This window comes from Labrus bergylta, chromosome 15 (assembly GCF_963930695.1).
Source record: "Labrus bergylta chromosome 15, fLabBer1.1, whole genome shotgun sequence".
Lineage (NCBI taxonomy): Eukaryota > Metazoa > Chordata > Actinopteri > Labriformes > Labridae > Labrus > Labrus bergylta.
In genome coordinates, this window is record NC_089209.1 from 13,363,579 (window position 1) to 13,386,690 (window position 23,112).

At 41.1% G+C, this 23,112-nt stretch overlaps 1 protein-coding gene across 1 annotated transcript in view; it reads left to right on the plus strand.

Moving 5' to 3' along the window:
* The first annotated feature begins 2,913 nt into the window (after nucleotides 1–2,913).
* Nucleotides 2,914–23,112, plus strand: part of LOC109994197 (protein tyrosine phosphatase non-receptor type 14) — a 43,229-nt gene continuing 23,030 nt past the window's right edge. The window contains exons 1-3 of the mRNA XM_020647426.3: nucleotides 2,914–3,328; nucleotides 17,316–17,722; nucleotides 20,202–20,377. Coding sequence (XP_020503082.1) covers nucleotides 17,549–17,722; nucleotides 20,202–20,377 — 350 coding nt within the window. The 5' untranslated portion in view covers nucleotides 2,914–3,328; nucleotides 17,316–17,548. The remainder of the gene's footprint in view (nucleotides 3,329–17,315; nucleotides 17,723–20,201; nucleotides 20,378–23,112) is intronic.

The window sequence follows — 23,112 nt, forward strand, 5'->3', positions numbered from 1 at the left end:
CAATGCCTGTGTTTCAAACTCCCATAAAGGTCTTCCATGGGATTTCTTAAAAAATGCCCCAAGTCCCCAAGCCTTTTTCAGAATACCTCAAATAGAATATAAGAAACATATTGTTTCTCTTGGATCTTGGGCACAACCACCAGTACGAGTCAATAGATAAACCACTACCAAATGTTTTAGGTTTCAGATTTGGACAGAAGCTCAGCAGCTGCAAAGGCATGTATATTTTTCTCTATAAAAACAAAATGTTTTTTAGGAAACATAATTAGAACACACTTCCATCTTTGCCTCCTAATTTGTTATTTTCTTCATGCATGCAATGAAGAAATCCACAAGTTAATCTTCACTCCAATGTCCCTCCGCCCTTTGACCTTTTTGTGATGTCAATTTGTGCTTCTAATAGTGTAAAAGTTAAAAGTCATTTGTAAAGAAAAACCTACAAACATGCCAAGAGAAAGGCCCAAAATGCTATACTCAGTCTACAAGTTACATTATCAAATAATGTTTCTTTCAGCTTCTCAGCAAAATGCAGGATAATACAGAAGAGCTTTAATTATTATTCCCATTAAATGCTAGTAAGAATATACTTAAATAATGCCAATTATAATCATTTTGTGCTGTTTTGCTGCAGCTGTGACTGTCATGTCCACCACAAGAGGCTGCAATTTAGTTACAAATAAGGAGGGTTGTCTTAGCCTATATCTGCTGAGAGCTTATTTTTTTTACCCATGTTTTTTACATAGTGCTCAATCCTTGTGTATTATAGTGCATGGAAAAAAATGAATAGAATAACATTTAAAAGTTAAATCAAGGTGTTCCATTAGTGATTTTCACAGGAATAATCAAGAACAGTAATACACAACATTTTCATTTTCTCTTATGGAACACTTCTAAAGGGGAAAATTGAATATCTGTTGAGAAATTTCAAGGATCCTTGATGGTAACTACATTTTACCCTCTGATGCAATGAAATGTTCCTTTGTTGTTCTTGAGATATAAGATTTTTTTTGTGGAATGTCTTAAGTCTGCTGGATGTTATGAGATCCCTATGGACCTTAATCACCCGAGCTCATAGCAGCAGAACAGCGGGGAGTTGAAGGGATACTGGAGCAGCAGCAGCAGAAGAAGAAGCAGAAAGACAGTTAAAAAAAAAGACTAGTTAATATGTTTTATTGCATACATACACCATATCAATAGGCTAACTGTCTGAAGCTACAAATACTTAAAAAAACAAAAAAACAACAAATAAATTTAAACTACTCTTACCAAATGGGTTTTCTTTGCAATAATTATTAGAAGGCTTTAAACGAATGACTAGAGAGATGTAACTTTAGTTAGGCCTAAAACAGACTTTTGGACACTTTTTTTTTTTTTAAATTAAGGTACTTTAAAAAACAATGTATTCATTAATTAGTGAAATGTCTAGCATGGGCTAAGCACTATAAATGTCTTCCTTATATTTTTAAAATAATGTCTGAATTTGCCTAAATCCTAGGCTACATGTTGTAAAGATGTAGGTTATGCAAATAAATTGCCCCACTGAGGCTGTAACTCATCCCGGGCTAAAAGGCAAAAAAAGGGGGGGGGGGGACATAAATATGTGAGGGGACCTCCTTTGTTCGTCGTTTAGTCACCTCTGTGGCCCCTGGAAAACCATTAAACGAGCAGGACTTCTCCCAGGAGCCCGGAATTCCTTAGATTCCTCCGGTCTGATGTCAGAGCAGAGGGGACGGCATCTGGACCAAGTGATGCCTTCAAGGCCCCCGGCAAGGCTGCGAGATCTGAGCTTCACCGTGTGCAGGACTGGTAATCAGGAAGAGATCTTTATTTGTATTTCATTTGACTCGGTTTTTGTTGACCAATGCTTTTGACTCTGATGTCTGTCTGCAAAATACCAAATGACAGCCTCCAGCTGGTTAGCTTAACTTACAGAAAGACTCGGAACAACTAGCATAGTTATGACAAATCCACTCTTCAGCGCATGTCAAGTTCATTTAATCAACAAGTTACATCTTTTGGCTATATTTTGAGAAACTAAGGAATAAAGATGTATTGCTAAGGTAAGCTATTAGCTGCAAGTTGTGGATTCATTCCTAATCACTTCAAGTCACTCTTCTCGTTTAGGCCTTGCCAACAAAGTAGCCGATAGGATAAATCCCATAACATTACTTGCTGCTATTCATCATACCAAGTCACTTTAATCATCACTTGTCACTTTATCTTGTCATTCTCTGCAAATACTGTCTCAATTCCCTGCATAGTTAACTTCATCATTCATTTTGTACTGTATATACCCCCTGTTTTTATTTTTATTTATCTTATCTATTCTGTTTAATGTGTATTTTTGAGCTTTCTTGTCTGTGCTGCTGCAACGCCCAAATTTCCCCTCTGGGGATCAATAAAGTACTATCCTATCCTAATGTTGAACTAGCCTAGGCTACTTTAAAGAAGTTGCAGTGTAGTTGATTTGTTACTTTTACAATCAGCATTTGTTTTCTTTGCAACAATAGTTCCAACCTTTCCAGATTGGGACCTATTGCTAACAATTGCTGTTTATTCTTGCTGTACCTACAAACCCCTTGCCCTGATATAGCCTATAGGCATATATCATTAATTAATGATATAGCCTATAGGCATATATCATTAATTAATGGAGGGAAAATGTCATCCAGTCATTCACAAAATAAAGTTTTTTTAGAAAAGTGAAAATAAGCTTAATAACATAGCTTTTTATCTTTTCAATCCTATCATGACCTGTTGTAGTGATCTCGCGACCCTTTGCGAGGGTCTCGAACCAAGGCTTTATACCTCCTAATAGGACGTCCAAACTCAACTCTCGTGATTCCAATATTTTATGCAGTATGTGAATGCAGCATTTTGCTCCTCTCTCCCCTGTCCTGAACGCCTCCATTGGACCAGAGGGACCACTTCTATAAACATACCCAGAGTCCCAGCTAGAGAAGAAGACCACGTCGTAGTTTTTTTTTTTTTACGGCCAAGTTTGGGGACCTATGTGATATTTTTCATGCTTTTCCTGCCGAGTGGAAAAACTCCGTAAATTGACACAAAAAAAAAAAAAACTCGGCTGAAGCTGAAGAAGCAACAGGCACGACTGAGCTCACGACTTCTGAAAGTTACGCTCATATGAGTCCAGAGGCTCAGATTTTTTTTATTTTTAAAAAAAAATTTTTTTACAAAGGGAACATTAAAAGGGTAAAGTGAAGAAAAACTATACGAGGATTACCATTTTGCTTTGAGATTTAACGCCGTCGAGTACAGAGGAGTTTCTCCAGCGGGGAGCAGAAAGGCATGTAGCGCAGGATCGACGGTGAGTTCTCTTGCAGAAGAAAATAAAATATATTCTCAATAGGGCCCTATTGTGTGCTTTCTTATTGTTTCAAACCGCCTAGACATCACTGAATTGGGAGAAGACTGTCAAAAAGGGTCAGACAGCAGGGTTAAAATGTAGGCCAAATGGCTTGGCCACGTAGGGCAGACAGGGGATCCCAAAAAAAAAAAAAAAAGAAAAGAAAATCATGGTAACCCCCCCCCTCCCTCCTCCTCCACAAGATAAACATGTATTAAAAATACAGATCCCCAAATCCTCATTTACATTTCATGTGGCCTAATATCCGTTGGGTGCGATTTCGTATAGAGGTAAATAGTTGAAGGTTGCCTGTCAAGAAAACCTAATGAAATCAGCTTACAACATCAACCAGTCAATGAGGTAATGTAATTTCTACTCTTGGCTGAAGAGATTTTATGGAGGTCCCTGCAGGACACCCTTAAGGATCCAGGTTGGACATCTTTCGCGGGATGCAAATGGACCCTGAATGATCTAGATCCTGCTCTCATATTGCACAGAAAGATGACATGTTTGCACTGCAACTACCAGAAGCTTGGTGACTGGGCTCTTTGTGGCCATGCAGTTGATAACAAGGTGTGTGTTTCATGTGTGTGCACGTCCCCTCTCTTCAACCTGGCCATGATGACATTATTACTTTGTTGTTGAGCTGTTTTTTTTTTCTCACACTTATCCTGCGTCTCCTACTCTGTACATACATGTTTGTGTCAGAGTATGTAAAAAAAGATGTGTCTGGACTCGCACCTTTGGACTGCAAGCATCACTGTAAAAAAAAAAAAAAGGGGGGGGGGAGAGTTTTGTAAAGGCAAATATAGCATAGCATCAGGAGGCGTAGGCCATACACACACATATACACACACATCTGGCTGTCTTTATAAGCCCAAAGGCATGCTGTGTAAATTATATGGTGCCATAGCAAGTGGCCTGGGAGTACACAGCACTTTTTCAAACACTGGTAGAAGATTTAAAGGACTAAAGGTCGGAGTAGTAGGTTCCCCCCTTCATCCTTCATTTACTCGTAATCAGAGAAATAACACATCATTTAAATGTTTCTGAGTACTGGCCATCAAAGGTAGTGCCAATTATAGATCACATTGTATTTGTTCCAAAATATTTCAAAATAAAAGCATCTTGTGCTCCACAAGTGTTGTGAACCAAAGGCATGTTTGGAGTAATGTCAGCAATGTATAATAGGTATTTACTGCATAATGCAAGCCTGCATGTAAAAGGGAAAGTAGCTATTGTCTGTGTAGCCAGCAGTCAGTTGAGTCTGAAGGCAATTCAAACTGACACGCGGGCCAACACACCTGTAATTGTGGTTGAGTGCTCACGCTGCGTAATGTAGGGAGAGAGGGAGGAAAGAGAAGTTGTTGTTGTTGTAGCAGTTTAAATTGTGGGCAGAGAGGATATGTCAGTGTTTCTAATCTTATGTGTTTCAGATATTTGCCTATAGAACTCCTTTTACAGAACACATGCTCAAAACAACACTGACACCTCTCCAGCTACCAGGCCAATTTCTGGACATGGTCTGCACCGGGACTTGAGCCGACTACCCTCCGATTCCCAACCCAAGTTCCTACAGACTGAGCTACTGCCGCACCCTTTGTAGTTTGTCTGAAAGGGATGCACTACAAATCCATAGTTTATAGGAGTGGGAATCTTCAGGTGTCTCACGATTCGATTCAGAATCTATTTTAGATAAAAAATGATTCTGGATTCATGGATTCAAAGTCTATTTTTGAATTAGAACATACTTCAGGATCTACTCCAGTCATTTGTGGGGCTGGCTGAATTTCTTGTTGCTCCTTTTGGCTTTCTACTGAGTTATGAATCTGTTTAAAACCTCAGAAGATAAGAATCTCGATTTTTACATACTGTAAAAAATTCCCACCCCTATTGATTTACATTATTGTCTATTATCAACTAATACCAGCATGGACCAACGTCTGCTAAGTTGTGATGCTCTGCTACACATGTTGCAGACAGTGCTAATAGTTTTGTAAATAATATACAATTCAACTATTTTTCCAAGGAAAGGGCCTTCTGAGGACCTTAAGTGATGCAAGACCGATAAAGAAAATATTCCTTAAAAATTAGGCTTTTGACCACCATATTGGTAATGTGTACATTTTACCATATAAAAGAGGTGTATAGGTATTGGTTACAACAATCTAAGATCAGACGGGCTCTTTAGTAACACTCTCTCTTAAAACATTGTGAAGTTAATTGATTTAATAATATGTTTTTCAGACAACTCAGGAACTTTTTAAAGAGAGGATAATTTGGCAATGGTTAATGGAATAATTAAAAAAGATTAACAACAGATTAACTGATATTTAAAAAAAAGCTGTTTATTTCTGCCCTAAATAAAATGATTAGTTTGAATTATCATGTTAGTTTTATTTGTGCCTTACATTTTAATTAATGAATGTAAGCTGTTACATAGTGAAATAAAATCTGACCATCAGTGAAACAGCAAGTATAATTATTAAAATCAAAATGTAATAATATGATATTTCACACACGTACACTTAGTGTATCTGCTTGTGAGGAGTAACTTGTGTGTGTGTGTGTGTGTGTGTGTGTGTGTGTGTGTGTGTGTGTGTGTGTGTGTGTGTGTGTGTGTGTGTGTGTGTGTGTGTGTGTGTGTGTGTGTGTGTGTGTGTGTGTGTGTGTGTTTAAGTGTGTTGTAGAGATGCTTTAGTCAGACGATTGGGAGTTGTGTAAGTGTTGTGCTCTCTGGCAGCCGTCAGAAAACAACAGAGTGGAGAGAAACAGGCTGCAACCTGCCCAACTCTCCCACACTCCACCTAAAGCTCCTTCCAGGTGTGAAGGGTGAGTTGTCAATCACAGCTTGGCCCGCCCCCATTACAGTTCAGACCCATCAGCCCAAACATTCAGAAACATGTGACTTTTTTTCACGAAATTGCGTGCGGAAGTGAGTGTCACTTTTTCTCCTTGTAGAGCTTCAAGCAGAACAATTTTCCATTTGATCTCAAGTTTTAAAGTTTGTGTGAAGTTTCCCTTCCTCTGCAGTCATTATGTTTGTTAGGTACAGACGGATGTAAGCAGTAGCAAACTCAAAGTGTTGCTGCTTTTCATGGGCCTGTAAACTCTATTGAGCTCACTGTGCCTCAGGGTTCAGCTGTGAGAAAACACTCAGTGGCTTTTTGGTAATTGAGAATGTGTGTGTGTGTGTGTGCGACGAGTTGTATTTGTGTGCATTTATGTGTGTGTGATGTGGTTCCCAGGACGAGGGTGGGGGTGGGGTTCATGGAAAATGTGAACAGAACTGTGGCTTGGCTGGAAAAGACGTGCTGGTGGCCGACGACTGATGGTCCCACATTTTGTGTTAGTTGATGTGGAGGGAGCCGCTGCTATCAGCCTCACTGTCCGTGTTTACTCACCCCTTCCCTCCATCACCCCACCTCCCCCTTCCCTCCCCCTGCTGTCCAACTGTACCAACATGATAAGAGCCTGAGAACCAGCACTGTCACATCTCTTCTTCCTCACTTATCTTATTTTCTCAGTCAGGTGCTGGGAATCCACAGCGATTTGAGACACACAAACTGCACAAGTCCTCGCAGTTACATGGCAGCAACGGCCGTCGTGTCGTCTATCCCCGTATTTTGCCTGCTGAATGAGAAAACGGGGAAAACATTGATTCACTGAAGTATCAGGATTCTTTATTAGACGATTTAAAACAAATTAGTTATTGGTATTGATTATTGTGACGTCTTATTTGATTACAGTAAAACAGCCGACGTTAGCTGACAGCAGCCAAATGAGAAAAATAGCAGACAGTGTATTCCCTGTTTTCTGAAAATCCCAGAGGTTTTAGGTTATCAACAAAGCTATGACTCTGTGTCATCCCCCACCGACTCATAACTCAACATAGATTTATCAAGGAAGAAATTATCTGTTGTCCATTCTAACTGAAAGAAAGAATATAACCAGTAGAAAGTTGTTGTTGTGTTCAGTTTCATTCAACTGTCTCACCTCTGTGAGCAAGAAGGCTAGCTAGCTACTTAGCTTATGAACTTCCATAAAGGATATTCTGTTTTTTAAGGGAAGACTTCAAAACTTCAACCGCCATCCACAAAAAGCCGGTCCTGGTATTGGGCTCCAGTAAACTGTGGGTATTTTGTTTCAGGTCGGTGAATATGCTTGTAGCAGAAAGTCGGTGAGGTGATCCTGGAGTCATGTTAGCCTGCTAGCGTAAGCATGGGTAAGCTTGCCCACTACTCAAGTCTGTTGATCTTTTTTGCAAAGCTGTACCAAATGAAGAGAAGTGGAAATCAGAGTGGAGGTACTTTAGAAGGCAACTGCTGCACCCAGCGTCTTTGTCAGAGTTGTTTGCCGGGTGTTTTTTCAGCCGCTCGAGGCACTACGCTAACATCACCACAGAGAAGGTAGATTTCGGGGGAGCAGATTACCTGGATGTTGGAGCAGAGTGTTTGATAGATGGTAAGAAAATAAAAAAAATGATAAAAAAGCAAAGACAGACTGACTGACCTGTGATGTGCAGCGTTTTTTTTTGTTGGAAATATTACTCCTAATATTCAACTCTCCCCCCTAAAAAAAAATCAAAATAATCGATACTATTGAAATAGCAATACTTGCAATACTGCAGAATTGCAGAATATAAATCAAATCTGCACTCAAGAATTGGGATGAAGTCAAATCATTCCAACCCTGGTACAGCGCTTCATCATTGTTGCTGTAGGGCTGCATTCCACTTTGATCTTTGTTTTCTGGTTCCACACTTTAGATGTCTCACTGTCAACTTTGGCAACGTTGCTGCAACACATACGGTTGTATGTCTACAGTTTTATGATGCATGGGTACACTATTGATAATCACAAGCAGGGAAATCACATGAATTAACTTAAGTTAAATCTTTTGCTAATCCTTCAAGATATTCCAATAAAAATACCACTATAGATTCTGTTCCCAGTATTGGTATTGGTGCTTTAATGTGCCTTAAATGTACTATTGGCAGATATGCAAATTAGTTCACCAATTCCATACAATTACTAAGTTTTGATATAGTTTCATGCAAATTAATAAGCGACAACATTAACGACACAGTGGCAGAATGTAGTGTTAGTCAAAGCTAGCAAAATATCAGCTATCAGTGTTTTGCACCTAAATGATGTTTTTGTTGAACTTGTGACACAGGGGTGCTCAGAATGAAAACATGCCCTCACAGCAGCATCTTTTTTTTTGGGACACTTTTAATAATAAGTCTTTGTTGACAGTCTGCCTTGCACTCTATCATGTCCCTCACATCTGTCTACACACATAACCCTGCCCAACTATAACTACAATGCAGCAGATGTTCAAAAATCAGCTGCTGCTGCACAACATCTCGATGCGTGAAGAAACAGACCTTGAGGTTTATTTGCTGATGTTGACAGATGGCTCTTGTTGCCCAGGATGGTACAAGGAATTTCTAAAGCATCTGGGCACGCACAAAACTTTGAATCGGGATTTCAGGCTAAATGGATGTAAGACGAATCCTTTATGCTTGAGCTGATGTTAGAGAAGATACTCCTTACTTCTGCTTTTTTTTTCTTAAAGTACAGCTTTGGAATCTGCTCTCGTTACAATATTTAAATATCAGAATTTAATTCAAACTTCACTTTGCTTTTATTACAATTTCCACCACTGATCTTTGCAGAGCTGTGTGTGTGTGTGTGTGTGTGTGTGTGTGTGTGTGTGTGTGTGTGTGTGTGTGTGTGTGTGTGTGTGTGTGTGTGTGTGTGTGTGTGTGTGTGTGTGTGTGTGTGTGTGTGTGTGTGTGTGTGTGTGTGTGTGTTTGTGTCATTGAGAGATAAACAGGGCATGAGAGAGTGTGTGTGTCTGTGTCAACCTTCAGACAAAGCTTCTACACTGTCTGGATGTCACCTTTCTGTGAACACTCATGAGTTTGTCACCAACCCTGCGCGCTCATGTAGCTTGTATTTGAGTGTGTGTATAGAGTGTGTTTGTGTACGTCTTTGTCTCAGAGATGGAGCTTGAGTGCAGGGGGAGGTGGGGTGGGGTGGGGGGTCTGGAAAGTGAAGAAGCAGATGCGCTTGTTAGAAACACACACTGTCTGGCCGCCTGGCTCCACCATCTGTTTGCAGCTGTTGGTGTTGTTGTGTGTGACAGACATTATGTGTGTGTGTGTGTCTCTGTGTGTGAACATGCTGTACATACAGTAAACTGTGGAATGTATTATTAAGTTCATTTTTTCAAGGTGAAGAAACACAAAGACACATTTTGAAATCTTTTTGGTCAGACAGAAACACACACTGCAGAATAACAAAGAGTCTCATTGTGTGTGTCACACTGCTTCTCAGGCATGCACGGTCTAAATTGCTGGATGTGTAGTATGCATGAATGTTCCCCTACGCTATGTGCTTTTATTCATTGCAAATAGCTATTAATGCTCTATAAGTTGGGCAGAAATGTTCAATCAGGTTGTGTCTTTGTGCAGCAGGAGGATAAAGTCTGATCCAGGGTCAGTTCACAGCAGCTGCTGCTCCTCAGACTCGGGCTGTATGCGTCTGGGAATACGAACAGACTTGAGAGCTGTTTCCCTCAAAACATCACACCACAGAGCCTGTCTCAGCTCCATGGTAAGCCAGTGGCGCAAAAGAGGATCAAAGTCCTGAGAAGATTTTGGAATATGAAACAAAACCTGTCTGTTTTATAACAGATGTTTTTGTAATTTGTCGTATTTTTATAATTTAACTCTGCACTGAGAAACAGATGTCTTACAGTAGTTCCCTGATTGAACGATAAATAAACAAGTCAGATGCTTACAGAAGAAAACTCCTTAAAAAAAAAAAAAAGGGAGGACTCTTTGTCTTCTCATTTGCTGCTGATACACTTTTTGGTCATGATTCATTTTAATGGAGTCATCTTTAAGTGAGTGATACACATGCCAGCGGTTTCCAAAGTATTTTTGGAGAATGTAATCTGCAGCTCAGCTGTCATGGAAAATGATTATTATGACAATTATAATGCCTTTTAAGACAAAAGCAGTTGTATCCAGTATAAGCTAAATGCTATTTTAGAATTTCATTTGAAGCATCCTACACCCCATAAAAACAACTTGATTTGAACTCCGACGATGTGATCCCCGTCTGGTTTAGTATAGCAGACTCGGGTGTAAAAAAAAAAAAAAAGTACGCTGGTGAAAAGACCAGTTACGAGCTGTGAAACACTTAACCCGTTTGTTTTGCTACAGCGCTCATGTGTAACAGGAGGGGAGGAGGAGGGGTCGGTGTTGGTATTTCAGACAGAGACGAGCAACAGAGATCAGATTGATTGAGTTACTCACGCTACACTTGCGTCCTCAGTTCTTGGCGGTCTGCGTCTAATGGTCTTAGCAGTAGGCGACAAAGTGCTGTTTTGTTCTTGCTATTGTGTGCATGTGAATGGAGCCCGTCCCGAATGTGATGGACAGGCTGCCCTGAGAGAGAGAGACAGAGAGAGACAGACTGAGAGAGAGAGAGAGAATAATAGCAGCACCCAGAACAGCAGCTCAGATACTGTTGGAATTGGGAATTTTTTATATAGGCAGCTAATGTGTACAAAAGAAATATAAAATGAAGCACTTCAGGTTTTCATTGTGATTTACTGTTTTGCCTGTGGCCTACATTCCAGCATCAAGATGCATATGTCTGGTTGTGGTTATGATCTGTAATGCTGCCAGGATGACTGTGGTGTTTGTCACAGCTTGTTTTGGTTTGGTTTTAGTTCTCACTGAGTTAAAATCTACACCTGTGTGGGTTAAGAGAAAACACAACCTCCCGTGGGGGGGTGGGGGGAGACCTGTGTCAACATTGCTCTTTAACAGGTTTTTTATATCCTTCTTTTGTCAGCTGTTAACCTGCGGCATCAACAAATTGTTAGCCAAACTCTACCCCCATTAGTAACTGTTGCTACACCTGTCAAGCTTTCCATTCCCACATGGCACATTATGCAGTTTACAGTGATCAAGCCAATGGGGTCATTCATGTCAAACACAAGTCGAAGCAGGCTTCACAATGCTAGCGATATTTAGCCATTTAAAATGACAATGCCTGTGTATTATAGTATTGGTGGTTGGCTAATTAAGCCAACATTAGTTCCACGAGTCATGTGCTGATGGATGCACATATTATTGAATTATAATCTTTGTGTTCAGTAAGGGAACTGTGCAGGTCTGTAAAAACTTAATTTAGCCTTATGTTCAATTTATTATTCTCAACTAAAATCTTGGTTGTTATATGCAGTCACCAAAGAGCACACTGAAAAGAAATGTCACTTTTTGATGCACTTTCCACATTATTTTCCCTTCACCACTGGTGTTGGGGGATAACGAGAAAACACAACAAAGATGGCAATGTTTCATGTATATTTAGCCCATGCTTGCTTCCCTGAAAAAGAAAAACAACCTCTTCCCTCAGTTTTCCCTCTCGTTTTCTCCCTGCCACAAAATTACTATGTGCAAATTCATAAACGTATATGCTGTTTTTGCACGCTGGAAATAAACAAGACGGTCAAGAGAGAACTGTAGCAGTGTTTTTTTATTTATTTGTGTCAAGTGGTTGGGTTCAGTCCAAGCTATTGTCTGTCTGTGTGTTGGTTTTTGCTCAACCACACACTCCTAACCATGCCACTGATTGCTAGTTTAGAAATGCTCTAACTGCTGTCTGATCCTTTGGCTAACCTGAGGGGAACCTGGTGGGCGTGTTTGTGATTCTGTGTGTTTGTGGTGTGCCCTGTTCATGCATGTCTATGTTTGTACACTACACAGTGAAAGTATGTAGTCTTTATTTGTGTCTTTGTGTGCTTCTCTGTGTACTTGGTGTCAGTGTTCTTGCAGAGGCCTGTGTGGGAAATTTTTTTAGAGGAATATTTTGGGCACTCATTCCGACAACCTGCGATGTCACTTCCTCTTAAACTGAGGCAGAGGAGGGGGTGCGTGTGGTTTAGGTGTATGACTGGGGTCACTGTGGCCACATATCCAGATCTACTCCCAATATGACCAGTCACACAGCGGCCATTTTCTCAGGGTGAGTGGTTCTAATGTTATTCTTATGCTTATTCCAGGTTTAAAAATCACATGTGTGCCGTCCCTGGTTTTCTTTTGACTGGGGTACTGACTTATGCACAGGTGGTCCAAAGTATATGTGCACATAGACATAAATAGCAGTTATTTATCCTTTCTGTATCCTCTATTCATATCTACTTTAAGGGGACATATTATGAAAAATCCACTTTACAGTGTATTTGAACATATGTTTGGGTAACCTGAGTGTCTACCAACTGACAAAATGTGAAACAAACCCATCCAGCAATTTGTTTGTGGTCTACATAAGTCTTACAACACAGACAAAAATGCTCCGTTTCCAATTTCCTCTCCTTGTGACATCACAAGTGGGATTCTGGTTAAAAAGAAAAATCCCGTCCCCATCCCCTGGTATAGCTCCACTTACGGACTCCACCCCCAGCCTAGAGCAAAACTTTTGCGCAGGTCCGCCATTTTTATTCTCACAAGCGAAGGAGTGATGTCTAGCGGGAAAACTCAGGGGGCGCTCATTGCATTTAAAGAGACACAAACACCAAAACAGAGCAGTTTATACAGGGTCACAAACCTCCTCTGGTGCTTGATTCATGTTATATTCTGACCAAAGCACAGCACAGATGTATCATAGACCACAGGGGACTGTTTGAAAAGGTAGAAAAAAGGTATATTATGTCCTCTTGAACTATTAACATTGAAGCATCATACAGATGTCATATTCAGTGTATAATCCTTTAAAGTAACACGACATAGAGGCAAAATATTATTAGTTTTAGCTTAATTGTATCAAACTTAAAAAGATGTCCAAAGTCATAATTTAAAGAACTAACTCGAGGATATATATATGCCAAATTGAAATGCACATCTACGAGCCGCCTGTTGCAACACAGCTTACTAAAAGTCCTGCTTCTCACACAGCCAATAGCCAATCATAGTTTAGGATTTTGGGGTGGCACCAAGGGCGGACAATAACATTTCAAGGGGGGCCATGCCATCCCTGGCCACCCCTCTTGACATGCTCCTGCATATGTGTAAGGAATCTGCCATTCTTTTTCATATCACTGCCTCCTGATTGAAAAAATGTAAATGTGAAATGTGTATCGACAAAGGGCCACATTTAAAGTTCAATTAACTAATGTTTTAGGTAACTCTGGCCCAAGAGTTGAATATGGCCCCTTGCAACTCAACTCAACTTAACTCAACATTTGATGACATATGCTACCACAGCTAATGCTAGCAGTATACCACCAATAATAATATTGATGTTAGCTATTGTTAAAACTGCATTAAAGGGGCACTGTGGAATTTTTGTTGAGAAATGTGAAAGTTGGATAAATGTACAGATTCTGTGGTATATGTTCATAACGCTATACACAAACTGTCCTCAGAGAGAAAATTTGGTCCCAGGAACACTGTTTGAAGATAAAATGCTACGCGAGAAGTTATGATGGGGGGGCCCCAAACAGTGAAAGTGTATCTCTCCTGGTAGCTTTTTAGCTCCAAACAGTGTTCCAGGGACCCATTCTTTCCCTTTGAATTAAGTTTGTGTATTCAGTTCAGAAAATATAGCATAGAATTGTTTCACTTCTCCAACTTTCAAATTCCACTACCAAATCTACATAGTGCACCTTTAAAGGTGCTAGACAACTTGGTGTCAAATGTGTTTTTTATCTTCAAATATAATCCATTGTCCATTTCCTTATCAACTGAGAGGCTGTGATTTATTCTGTTCCCAAGCAGGAACACAGCAATATGACAATATTACAAAACATTAGCTTCCCACCCTGAATGTGAAATCAAAGGAAACTGGCAACAATTGAAATGTGGTAAATTGCAGATATTCACTTACTGTGGCCTTTTTGCTCGATTTTTCTTGTTTGCATGTATGCCCTACTAAAAATATAAAAGCATGAATTACATGATGCCACACTTAAGTGAGCTGTATGAATTCAGGACTCAGGAATGTGTTTCAGCTCCCAAAAGGGGCACGGCTGTTACAAAAAACAAGTGTGATTCAATCCGTTGCAAACAACAAGGCTATACTTAAGTCAGCAGTTTGTAGCTTCTTCTCCCCCCCCACGCCTTCCCGGTGTCTTTCTCTTCAACTCACTCAGCCTTGTCACACACACACACACACACACACACACACACACACACACACACTCACATGCACACACATACGCACACACACACACACACACACTTTCCTTCCTTGTGGTGCATACTTGTGTCAGGTGTGCTCTGTTTTTCCAGTCAGGGTAGAGAGGAATCTGGGCTGGGGTCCAAGCTGACTATCAACAGCACATTGCCCAGAGCCCGGGACAAGAAGCAACACATCCCCTCCGTCTTTACTCCTCCTCCTTCTCCCTCTCTACTCCTCCCCCACTTTTCTCCTCTCATATTCACTGGAGCATTGTTCTGAAGTGTTTTGGTCCTTGCATTCTTTTTTTTTTTGTGTGTGCTCATTCTCCCAGTTTGTCCATGCTTCAATTTTAAATTCTTTACATACACACTTTTCTGCATTTCCCTGAAGATGTTGGGATTGGTTGCCGGTTTTTGTGGCTCTTGTTAGTGTTTTTGTCTGCAGGAGAGTTTGTGCTTTATATGTAGAGGTGTGGAGACCTTTCTTTGGTTTTGGGGTCTACATGTAGTTCCAGGGTTGGATATTAACTTTTTTTTTTTGCCTATCTGCCACTGTATCTAGTGGATTCAAAAAACTTCCAGCTACTCATATTTTTACCAAGCCACTTTATTTTAACCTGTTGTGTAATGACTTTAACACAATGCTTATTATATCGAAGAAATAGGCTGTTTTATGAAGAGAACTGATTCATTTATAAAAGGCTGACATGCTCTTTGTCCCACTCATAAACAGAAAAAAACTTTATTTTTGTGATTTTAGTTTGAGGCTGGTTAGAGTCTCTATTGCAGCAATGTCTTTAAAGGCTGATTTGAGCTGCAGCTGAACCTTGACTGAGAGGCAAGATAATCAGTTGATTGTTTTAAAAGTACATGAGCTTATATAAAGAGAGTCATCAGTCATAAAGGTTTCTGCCGAAAAGTGTGTTTCAAATTGTTATTGCGCACTATCCGATGTTTCACCCCCCCACAAACAAGCCTGTGCTATACTCAACTCATGTGTGCATGAGACCAGAGAAAGATGGGTTTTTTTTATAAATCACTGTGTGTTCAGTTCATGATAATAGACAAATACTCTTTTAAGTCACTACATTGTAGCCTCCAACTGGATCTGTGTGGTTTGAGGTTTCGTTTCTCTCCGTTGTTTATATTCCAGATGTTTGAGTTGTGTTAAGCTGCTGCTGAAAACACTGTATATCTTGATATGGATATGGTTTCACAGTTAAAGCAATGACATATAAACCGGTAACTTTTCAAATGAAAAACTTGTGGGAAAAAGAGTGTGTTTATTACAGAATTAACTGCTGAGCTGCCATAAGCGGCGAATTCTATAACCCTGTAGGGAGTAGCCATATAAAACAGCCGGTTCCTTTGACCATGACCAATCATAACTTTGCTATTTATAAGTTCTTTCAGACACTTTTTTTTATTGTATAACCGCCAGGCCAAACCAGTTGTAATGGAGATGCAAATCAGTGCTGCACTACACTCAAGGGACACCAAGCCCATCCATTCATTGTAAACGGCGACACTTGCTCCGACAAGAGGAAGGGGCGGAGCCCTGTGATCAGTGTGCGTGTAGGCCGCCTGGCTCTTCTCATAAAGTCAGAGCAGAACAAACGTTTTTCTGTCACAAATCACTCTCATTTACCTGCCACCGAGGCCGATGGTCTGCGCAAACTCCACCACCACTGCATCAAAACACCCGCATCAGGCGGCTGGTGGGTGCTATTTTCCAACCCTGTCTAGTTCCAGTCAAACAAGGCTTATAAATGCCATCACCCCTAAAGCACACTGCTTTATGCTGTTTGCCTTTACATTCACTACAGGTGTGAATATACGGAGTACAAATACAGTTCCTTTTGGGTGTCTTTGCCAACATCAAAGCTCTTTCCTCATTACAAACATCAAAAGGTAATAACTAATGACTAACCAAGAGATGTTTTCAAAGGCTCCCTGAAGAACTGTCTCGACCTTAAAACCACAGTGTGTGTGTGTTTGTTTGTGTGTGTGTATGTTATCATCCTCAGATTGATACACTTATTCTGCTGTAGTTAAACGATTTATAAGTTTCCTGACGACAACAATATTTCTGTTTTGTGGCAGTGGCTGACAAGAAGTGTGGCCTTGTAAGCACATGTGCCACCGTTACATGTGTGTGTGTGTGTGTGATCTTACACACATGCCTCACTGTACGCTACAATGTCTGGCACTGGGCTGCAGCGGGGCAGGGAGAAGGGGGAGAGGGGGTAGATAAAAAGGAAAGGAAAGGCCTCCCACACAGGCAGATATGAGACTTAGAAGCTCCATTAGCTCCTCAAAGCCAGCTGCCGGGTTCAGATGGATGTCTGCGCTCGGATGTTTGATGTCCATTCATCCGAAGCCTCACATCTCTGCCTCTGTCTCCCAGCTTTGCCTGACGCTGGGCCTCATGGGGCTGCAGAGTGTTGCAGCTGCCATAACTACAGGATAAAGCTGTCTGCTACCGTGTGATTCCTGCCTCTGCTAACATCGTGGCACCGCTGCTGCTGTTGTTATCCCTGGTGATACTGATAGTCTCGTCTGTGTTTTGTGTGTGCTTGTTTATGGGGGTCAGGCCCAATGATAGTAGCGTAAAATATTAAGTGGGAGGCTTGGATATGACAAATGTTTCCTGATAACAGCAACATTTAGTTTTTGCATGTTTCCTTTGTCCACAAAACTTTGTGTTGATAAATAATCATTGTTTTTTTCCATCTTTCCTTCCAGCAACTGGTCTTACCCCCTCTCCTCATCGTCCTTGTCCTCGTCCTCCTCCTCTCCATCTTTGGGAATGGGCCAGCGCTTTGCCAGGGTGCATCTTTCCACCCGGTGGTGTGGCCGGCGCCGTGCGAGAGTGAGGAGGGCAGCGGCCAGGTCGTAGAGCCCGCCCATCCGTCTCTCTCCGCTTGTGTGGATTTTGACTTTTGACCTTTTGACTCCGCCGTAACCTCCAGCCAGCCATGCCCTTCCGGCTGAAGCTGCGGCGCACACGGCGCTACAACGTCCTGAGCAAGAACTACTTTGTGACACGGATTCGCCTGCTGGACAGCAATGTGATTGAATGCACTTTGTCGGTGGAGAGTACAGGACAGGAATGTCTGGAGGCGGTGGCCCAAAGGCTGGAGCTACGGGAGGTAAGGATGAGTCTTTCATTTCATGACCCTCCCTCTGTTTGACTCAGATGTCAGCTGATATTTGGCTTTCCAGGAAATGTTGAGTTTTTTTGGTTCACAATTTTAATTAAAATGCTAATTAATTCTCCTATATAAGTGAAATGCTTACCTTGAAGATGCCTATCAGGGTTTTCATGAACAAGGATGAAATGCTGATGGACACATTGAACTCTTGTGATTTTTAGGGCATTAAAACAATCTAATTGTATAGACTTTGAACATTTCAGATATTTTCAGCTTTAACATACAAATATTAGAAGTAGGTGTGGGAAGTATGGAAAATAAATCAGCGTATCTAAATTTTGAATATGAAGTTCTTCATCAAGTTGTTGGGCAAAAATCATAATAAAGAAGACTTGGTCAAAACAGTCATGCTCTGTTGAACACAAGGTAGTCTAACTGGGCCCTTGTGTGTGTGTGTGTGTGTCTGTGTGTGTCTGTGTGTGAGTTGTGTTAATCGCCACACGCCTCTCCCTATGCCCTGTGTGTGTCGGCCTGCCCTCTGCTGTCTCTCTCCTGCAGGGTCCTTGTCCATCTCTAACGAAGCGTGGCTACCTCTTACCCCTTTTCTCCGCGGAAGAAAGAGATACAGCTCATCCCCCCCCCTCTCTCGTACTCCACCCCTCTCTCTGTTCTGTTTGTCTCTTGTCCCCTTTTATTCTGCCATTTCATCCACATTTCCACTTACTTCCACCTATAGAGTCTTACTACAGCGCAGGAGTGTATTGTTTGTGATGAGGGATTGTTTGGCGTGTGACACTGACGGGACCGTTTGTTCACACACTAGAGAAAGAATGGCCGGTCAACGACTGATTTGTGTTTGATGAATACGAGTGTTCGACTGCCCTGACAAAGTGAGTGAGGAGGGGCGGTGCATTTGTGCGTCCTCACACAGTGTTGTGGTATTTGCCAGGTGTCAGTGATGATATAAATAAGGTGTTGTGACGGCTCCGTTCCAGTCACTGTCTGCTCCTTTTTGTAGGCATGCTAGATAAGTGAGTGTTTGACTGTGTGTTCGTGCCTGAATTTCATCAGTATTCCTGTACCACACACCTTATTTGTGTGTGTGTTTATGTGAGGAAGGAGGGTATGTGTGTATGTATGTGTGTGTTCATGCCCTTGCAGCTGCGGCTTGCATCTTTATGACTTTCTTTACAGTGGTATACCACAAGGCAGATGAGCCAGGTGCGCTCACCTCATCATTGTGACACTAATAAGAAGATCACTTGCACACAAAACCAATAGAACATCATTGTTTTTACTAATAAATGGGGTAAGCCATCAGTAGTAGCCTATAGGGCCTGACACTATACACAATCATGCTTAAACTTAGCAGGATCTTTATGGCCAACATGCTACCCCGTGCACACGTTCTCAGGTGCGTACAGTTAAAGGAACATACCACGAAAAATAAATCAAGACTCTGTGGCACACTGAAAACAACTTTTCACCTGTTCCTGATGTTGAGTTATTTACATTTATGATGAAATAAGTTATTTTCAGTTTGCGACAGAGTTTTGATTTCTTTAGCAGGATCTTTATTTAGGAAAAATACGTCATTTTTGAACATTGCTGCCTACAAACACTAACACATGTGGTAGCAGTGTCATGGTTCAAATTCAAAATTGCTGCGTGTTGAAAACTGTCTGAGATCTAAATAAATTGCGTTTTTGCTTTTCTGTCAACAAAATTACCAAAGCAAATCAGCTGAATTGTGTTCTTTAATAGGATTTGAATCTACAAAATGAATGGCATGGGACTAAGCCTTGTTTCCATTTCTTTAGATAGGTGTATTGCCTGTTCTCTCCAATGGGTTTTGTCTAATATTCATGTTAAAGGTGCACTGTGGAGTTTTAGTTGACAAATGTGAAAGTTGGAGAAATTAACAGATTCTGTGGTTTATGTTCATAACTCTATACACAAACTGTCTTCAGAGGAGCATTTGGTCTCTGTAACACTGTTTGAAGATAAGTTATGATGGTGGGCCTCAACATGGAAACCGTAACTCTCCTGGTAGCTTTTTTAGCTCCAAACAGTGTTCCAGTGACCCATTTTCTCCAACTTTCAAATTTCACTACCAGATCTAGGTGCACCTTTAATAGAGTTACACGGCTGGCATCAACAGTTAAATACGTGTTCTTGCAGTATTTGAGCTTTTGTCTACTCTGCTTAATTTTCCTAAATGTACTTAACTCCACTCATTTCCCTCTCTCCTCCTCAACCCACTATTGATCATCCATCGCTATTTACCATCCCGATACTTTGTCTTATCTAGTTTCTCTAAATGTGTTTTCTTTATCTCACTCCAACAAGCTTATTTTTTATTCAAATCTCCTCAACCCGACTCCACTCTCTTATCGTCTGTCCTTACCTTATTTTCCTTTTTCACTTTCCTTTGAGTGTTCACCAAACTCTCCCTCCATCTTTGTCCCGTTTTCAGACCCATTACTTCGGGCTGTGGTTCCAAGGAAAGGCCCAGACCCCAGCCCAGCGCTGGGTGGAGCTCGAGAAACCCCTGAAGAAGCAGCTGGACAAGTTTGGCAATGAGCCACTGCTCTTCTTTGGAGTCATGTTCTACGTGCCCAGTGTGTCCCGACTGGAGCAAGAAGCCACCAGGTAAAGACTTCAAACGACACCTCTTACTGTCACACACCATACGCTGTTACTTTACTTTCCATATGTGGATTTCTATTACCTAGAAAACTTAACCTTAGAATATTATTCTTTCAACAAAACTGCAGTGAATCTCCAAAAGGGCCAGCATCATGCATTTCATTATTTACTTTAAGGAGATGGTCGGTTTAAAAAATGTCCAACATTTGCGTCCAAAGGTGTTGCATTTAATTCCAGCAGGATGTCCCAACTGGAGAAGAACTAAATAGAAATAGAACAGAATTAGATATAGGTGACTATTTAGTTTAATAGTTCCCCATTTTCTCTAAAACACATTAAAAAAAAAATTAAAAAGAAAAGAGGAATAGTTGGGCTTAAAATACAATTTGTCTGTAAACACTGGTTAAAGGTACGCATAATATAAGTGCACTATCTGAACTTTAAGCCTCTAAAGCTAGTTATTCCTTTAAACGTTTTGTTACAGACAGACACACTGACTGTGGTTCCAAGCCTTGTGTTTGTTGCCCACATGAGCTATATGTTCAGCAATGTCTCCATGGGTGGCACCTTTCATTGGTTGGACAAGCAGTTTACCAGTCACATGCGTACAGCTGTCATTCATCGCAATCATTATAAATAATAACAAAAAGTTAAGCATGAATGAGAATTACATGCACAAGACTGCCGCCTCGTCAGTCTGGTGATCGCAAGCAAGCTAAGGTGTATTTTTCACCCTCAGCAGCAGCCATTTTTTTCTCCTTCAATCAGCCTGAGTTTGTATGTGTGGGAGAAAGAGTCTGAATGAGCATGTAAGCTAGCTGTGAAAAGGGCATGCAGGGGTCAGTGTGTAGCGGACAGTCTGTCATCTCAGATTCCTTCTCACAAAAACACACGATCTGCAGGTCTGCATCGCACTGAGCTGCTGAATTTGGGGCTTCTGCTCGGTTGGATGTGGGAAAGGTCGATTGCAGGTCACAGATTGACGCGAGAGTCAGTTCTAAGGTGTGTTTGTGTACGAGTTTTCGAACCATTTACGCTGTTGGATTTCCTGAGTATTTTTGAGAATCATATCCAGACATTGATAAACCGTGAAATATTCATATATTAGCGACTGGCTTTATAGACTCGCCGTGTTAGTTTAGTGGAAAGTTAATATTTCTGCTGGTTCATTATAAATACTGCTCTGGTAGAGGGATGGTTTTCCAGGAAACCCCTGCAGGCTTTTAGTTTGTGTGTGTCAGTGTAAGTGTGTGTGTGTGTGTGTTTATACAGGGGTTATAGAGTTGAAGGGGTTATGATGGGGCCTTAGGGGCAATTTACGGAACAATGGTCACCTCTTTTTCTCAAGCCCCCATTATTTTTCTAACATCCCTGTACAAAGTGTCAACCCAACTTCTTTTTTATCAAGAGTAAATCTCTTCATCTATCTGGTCCCTAAATTTTTAATCTCCTTCTCCTGGTCCTCTTCATCCTCCTTTTTCTCTCTCTCCCTCTTTCTCCTTCTCTGTCAGTCAGGAATGTTGGCACAACCGTCCAGCGTAGGAGGCGGACCACACATTCCTCCCAGCAGAAGTGCTGGGGGTAAAGGGGAGGTGGGTGGTGAGGGGGGATGTCTGGTTTACAAAACACGCACACACAGTCACACTCTCTCACCTCGCACACCTCGCACACTCCCCCAGGAATCCTCTCAGAAGCCAGCTGCAGCCCTGTCAGAGGAGTTAGTCACAATACACCACATTGTAAGAACATACACGCGCCCTGAGGCGAGCTTTTCTGAAAGCCCCTTCCCTTTCTTCTACAAATCAAGTTGAGAACTCTCCTCACAACTTTTACGATGAAGTTCAAACACATTTTCTTTTACAACCCAGGCCTTATCAAAGTATGTTGTGTTCTTAGACAGTCTCTACTCTGCTTTTAGATCTCTGCCAGTCAGCCGTCTTTTGAAACATAGATAATTTATTGACTGGAGATTGTTTAGGGTCAGGTCCATTGATGCAGATCTTTGCATTTTCTACGCACCCGGTCTGAAGAAGAGCAGAAGAGCTGAACTCAGGGAAAAGAACAGGGAGACATGTAGGGAAAAAGTCAAAGTTTGCCACTGAGGCTTGACTTTTGGTTTCTACCTTGTTATTTATATGGCTCTAGCTCACTGTTTGCATGTTTTTTTTTTTGCGCAAACCTATACATATATATATATATAGGTCCAAACATTAAGGGTAAAAACAGAGAAGGATTGAATGGATTTGTTTTTAGTACATCGTGGTCACAAAACCCTTTTTGGAAATGAATGATCAGATCCTAATTTTTTGCTTACAGTACATCAAAGTGTAAGTAGATCAATATCTTGATACATGACAAAAACTGATTTAAAGAGCTTATTAAACTAGCGGATCATTTTATTTTCGGAAATCAAATAATTGGAACTTGTTGCCAAGAAACCAGAAAGACAAACTGTCTCCTCTGAGTAAAACCAATGTATGTCTTTGAAGTTCAGTGTTTGACTGATGTGAAACCTGAAACTAGATCTCCCTTTCTTCCTGTCCATCCATTCATCTGTTTCTCCTTCCCTCCCTTCACGCAGCTGTGAAAATTACCCAGCGCAAGGGACGAAACTGTGTGTATGTGTGTGCATGTGTGCGTGCATACAGGCTACATACTCACACCAATAATCCAATTAAAAAGCAATTACATGGCTAATTCAATAAAGTTGGAGCCCATGTAGACACTACAGTATGTAG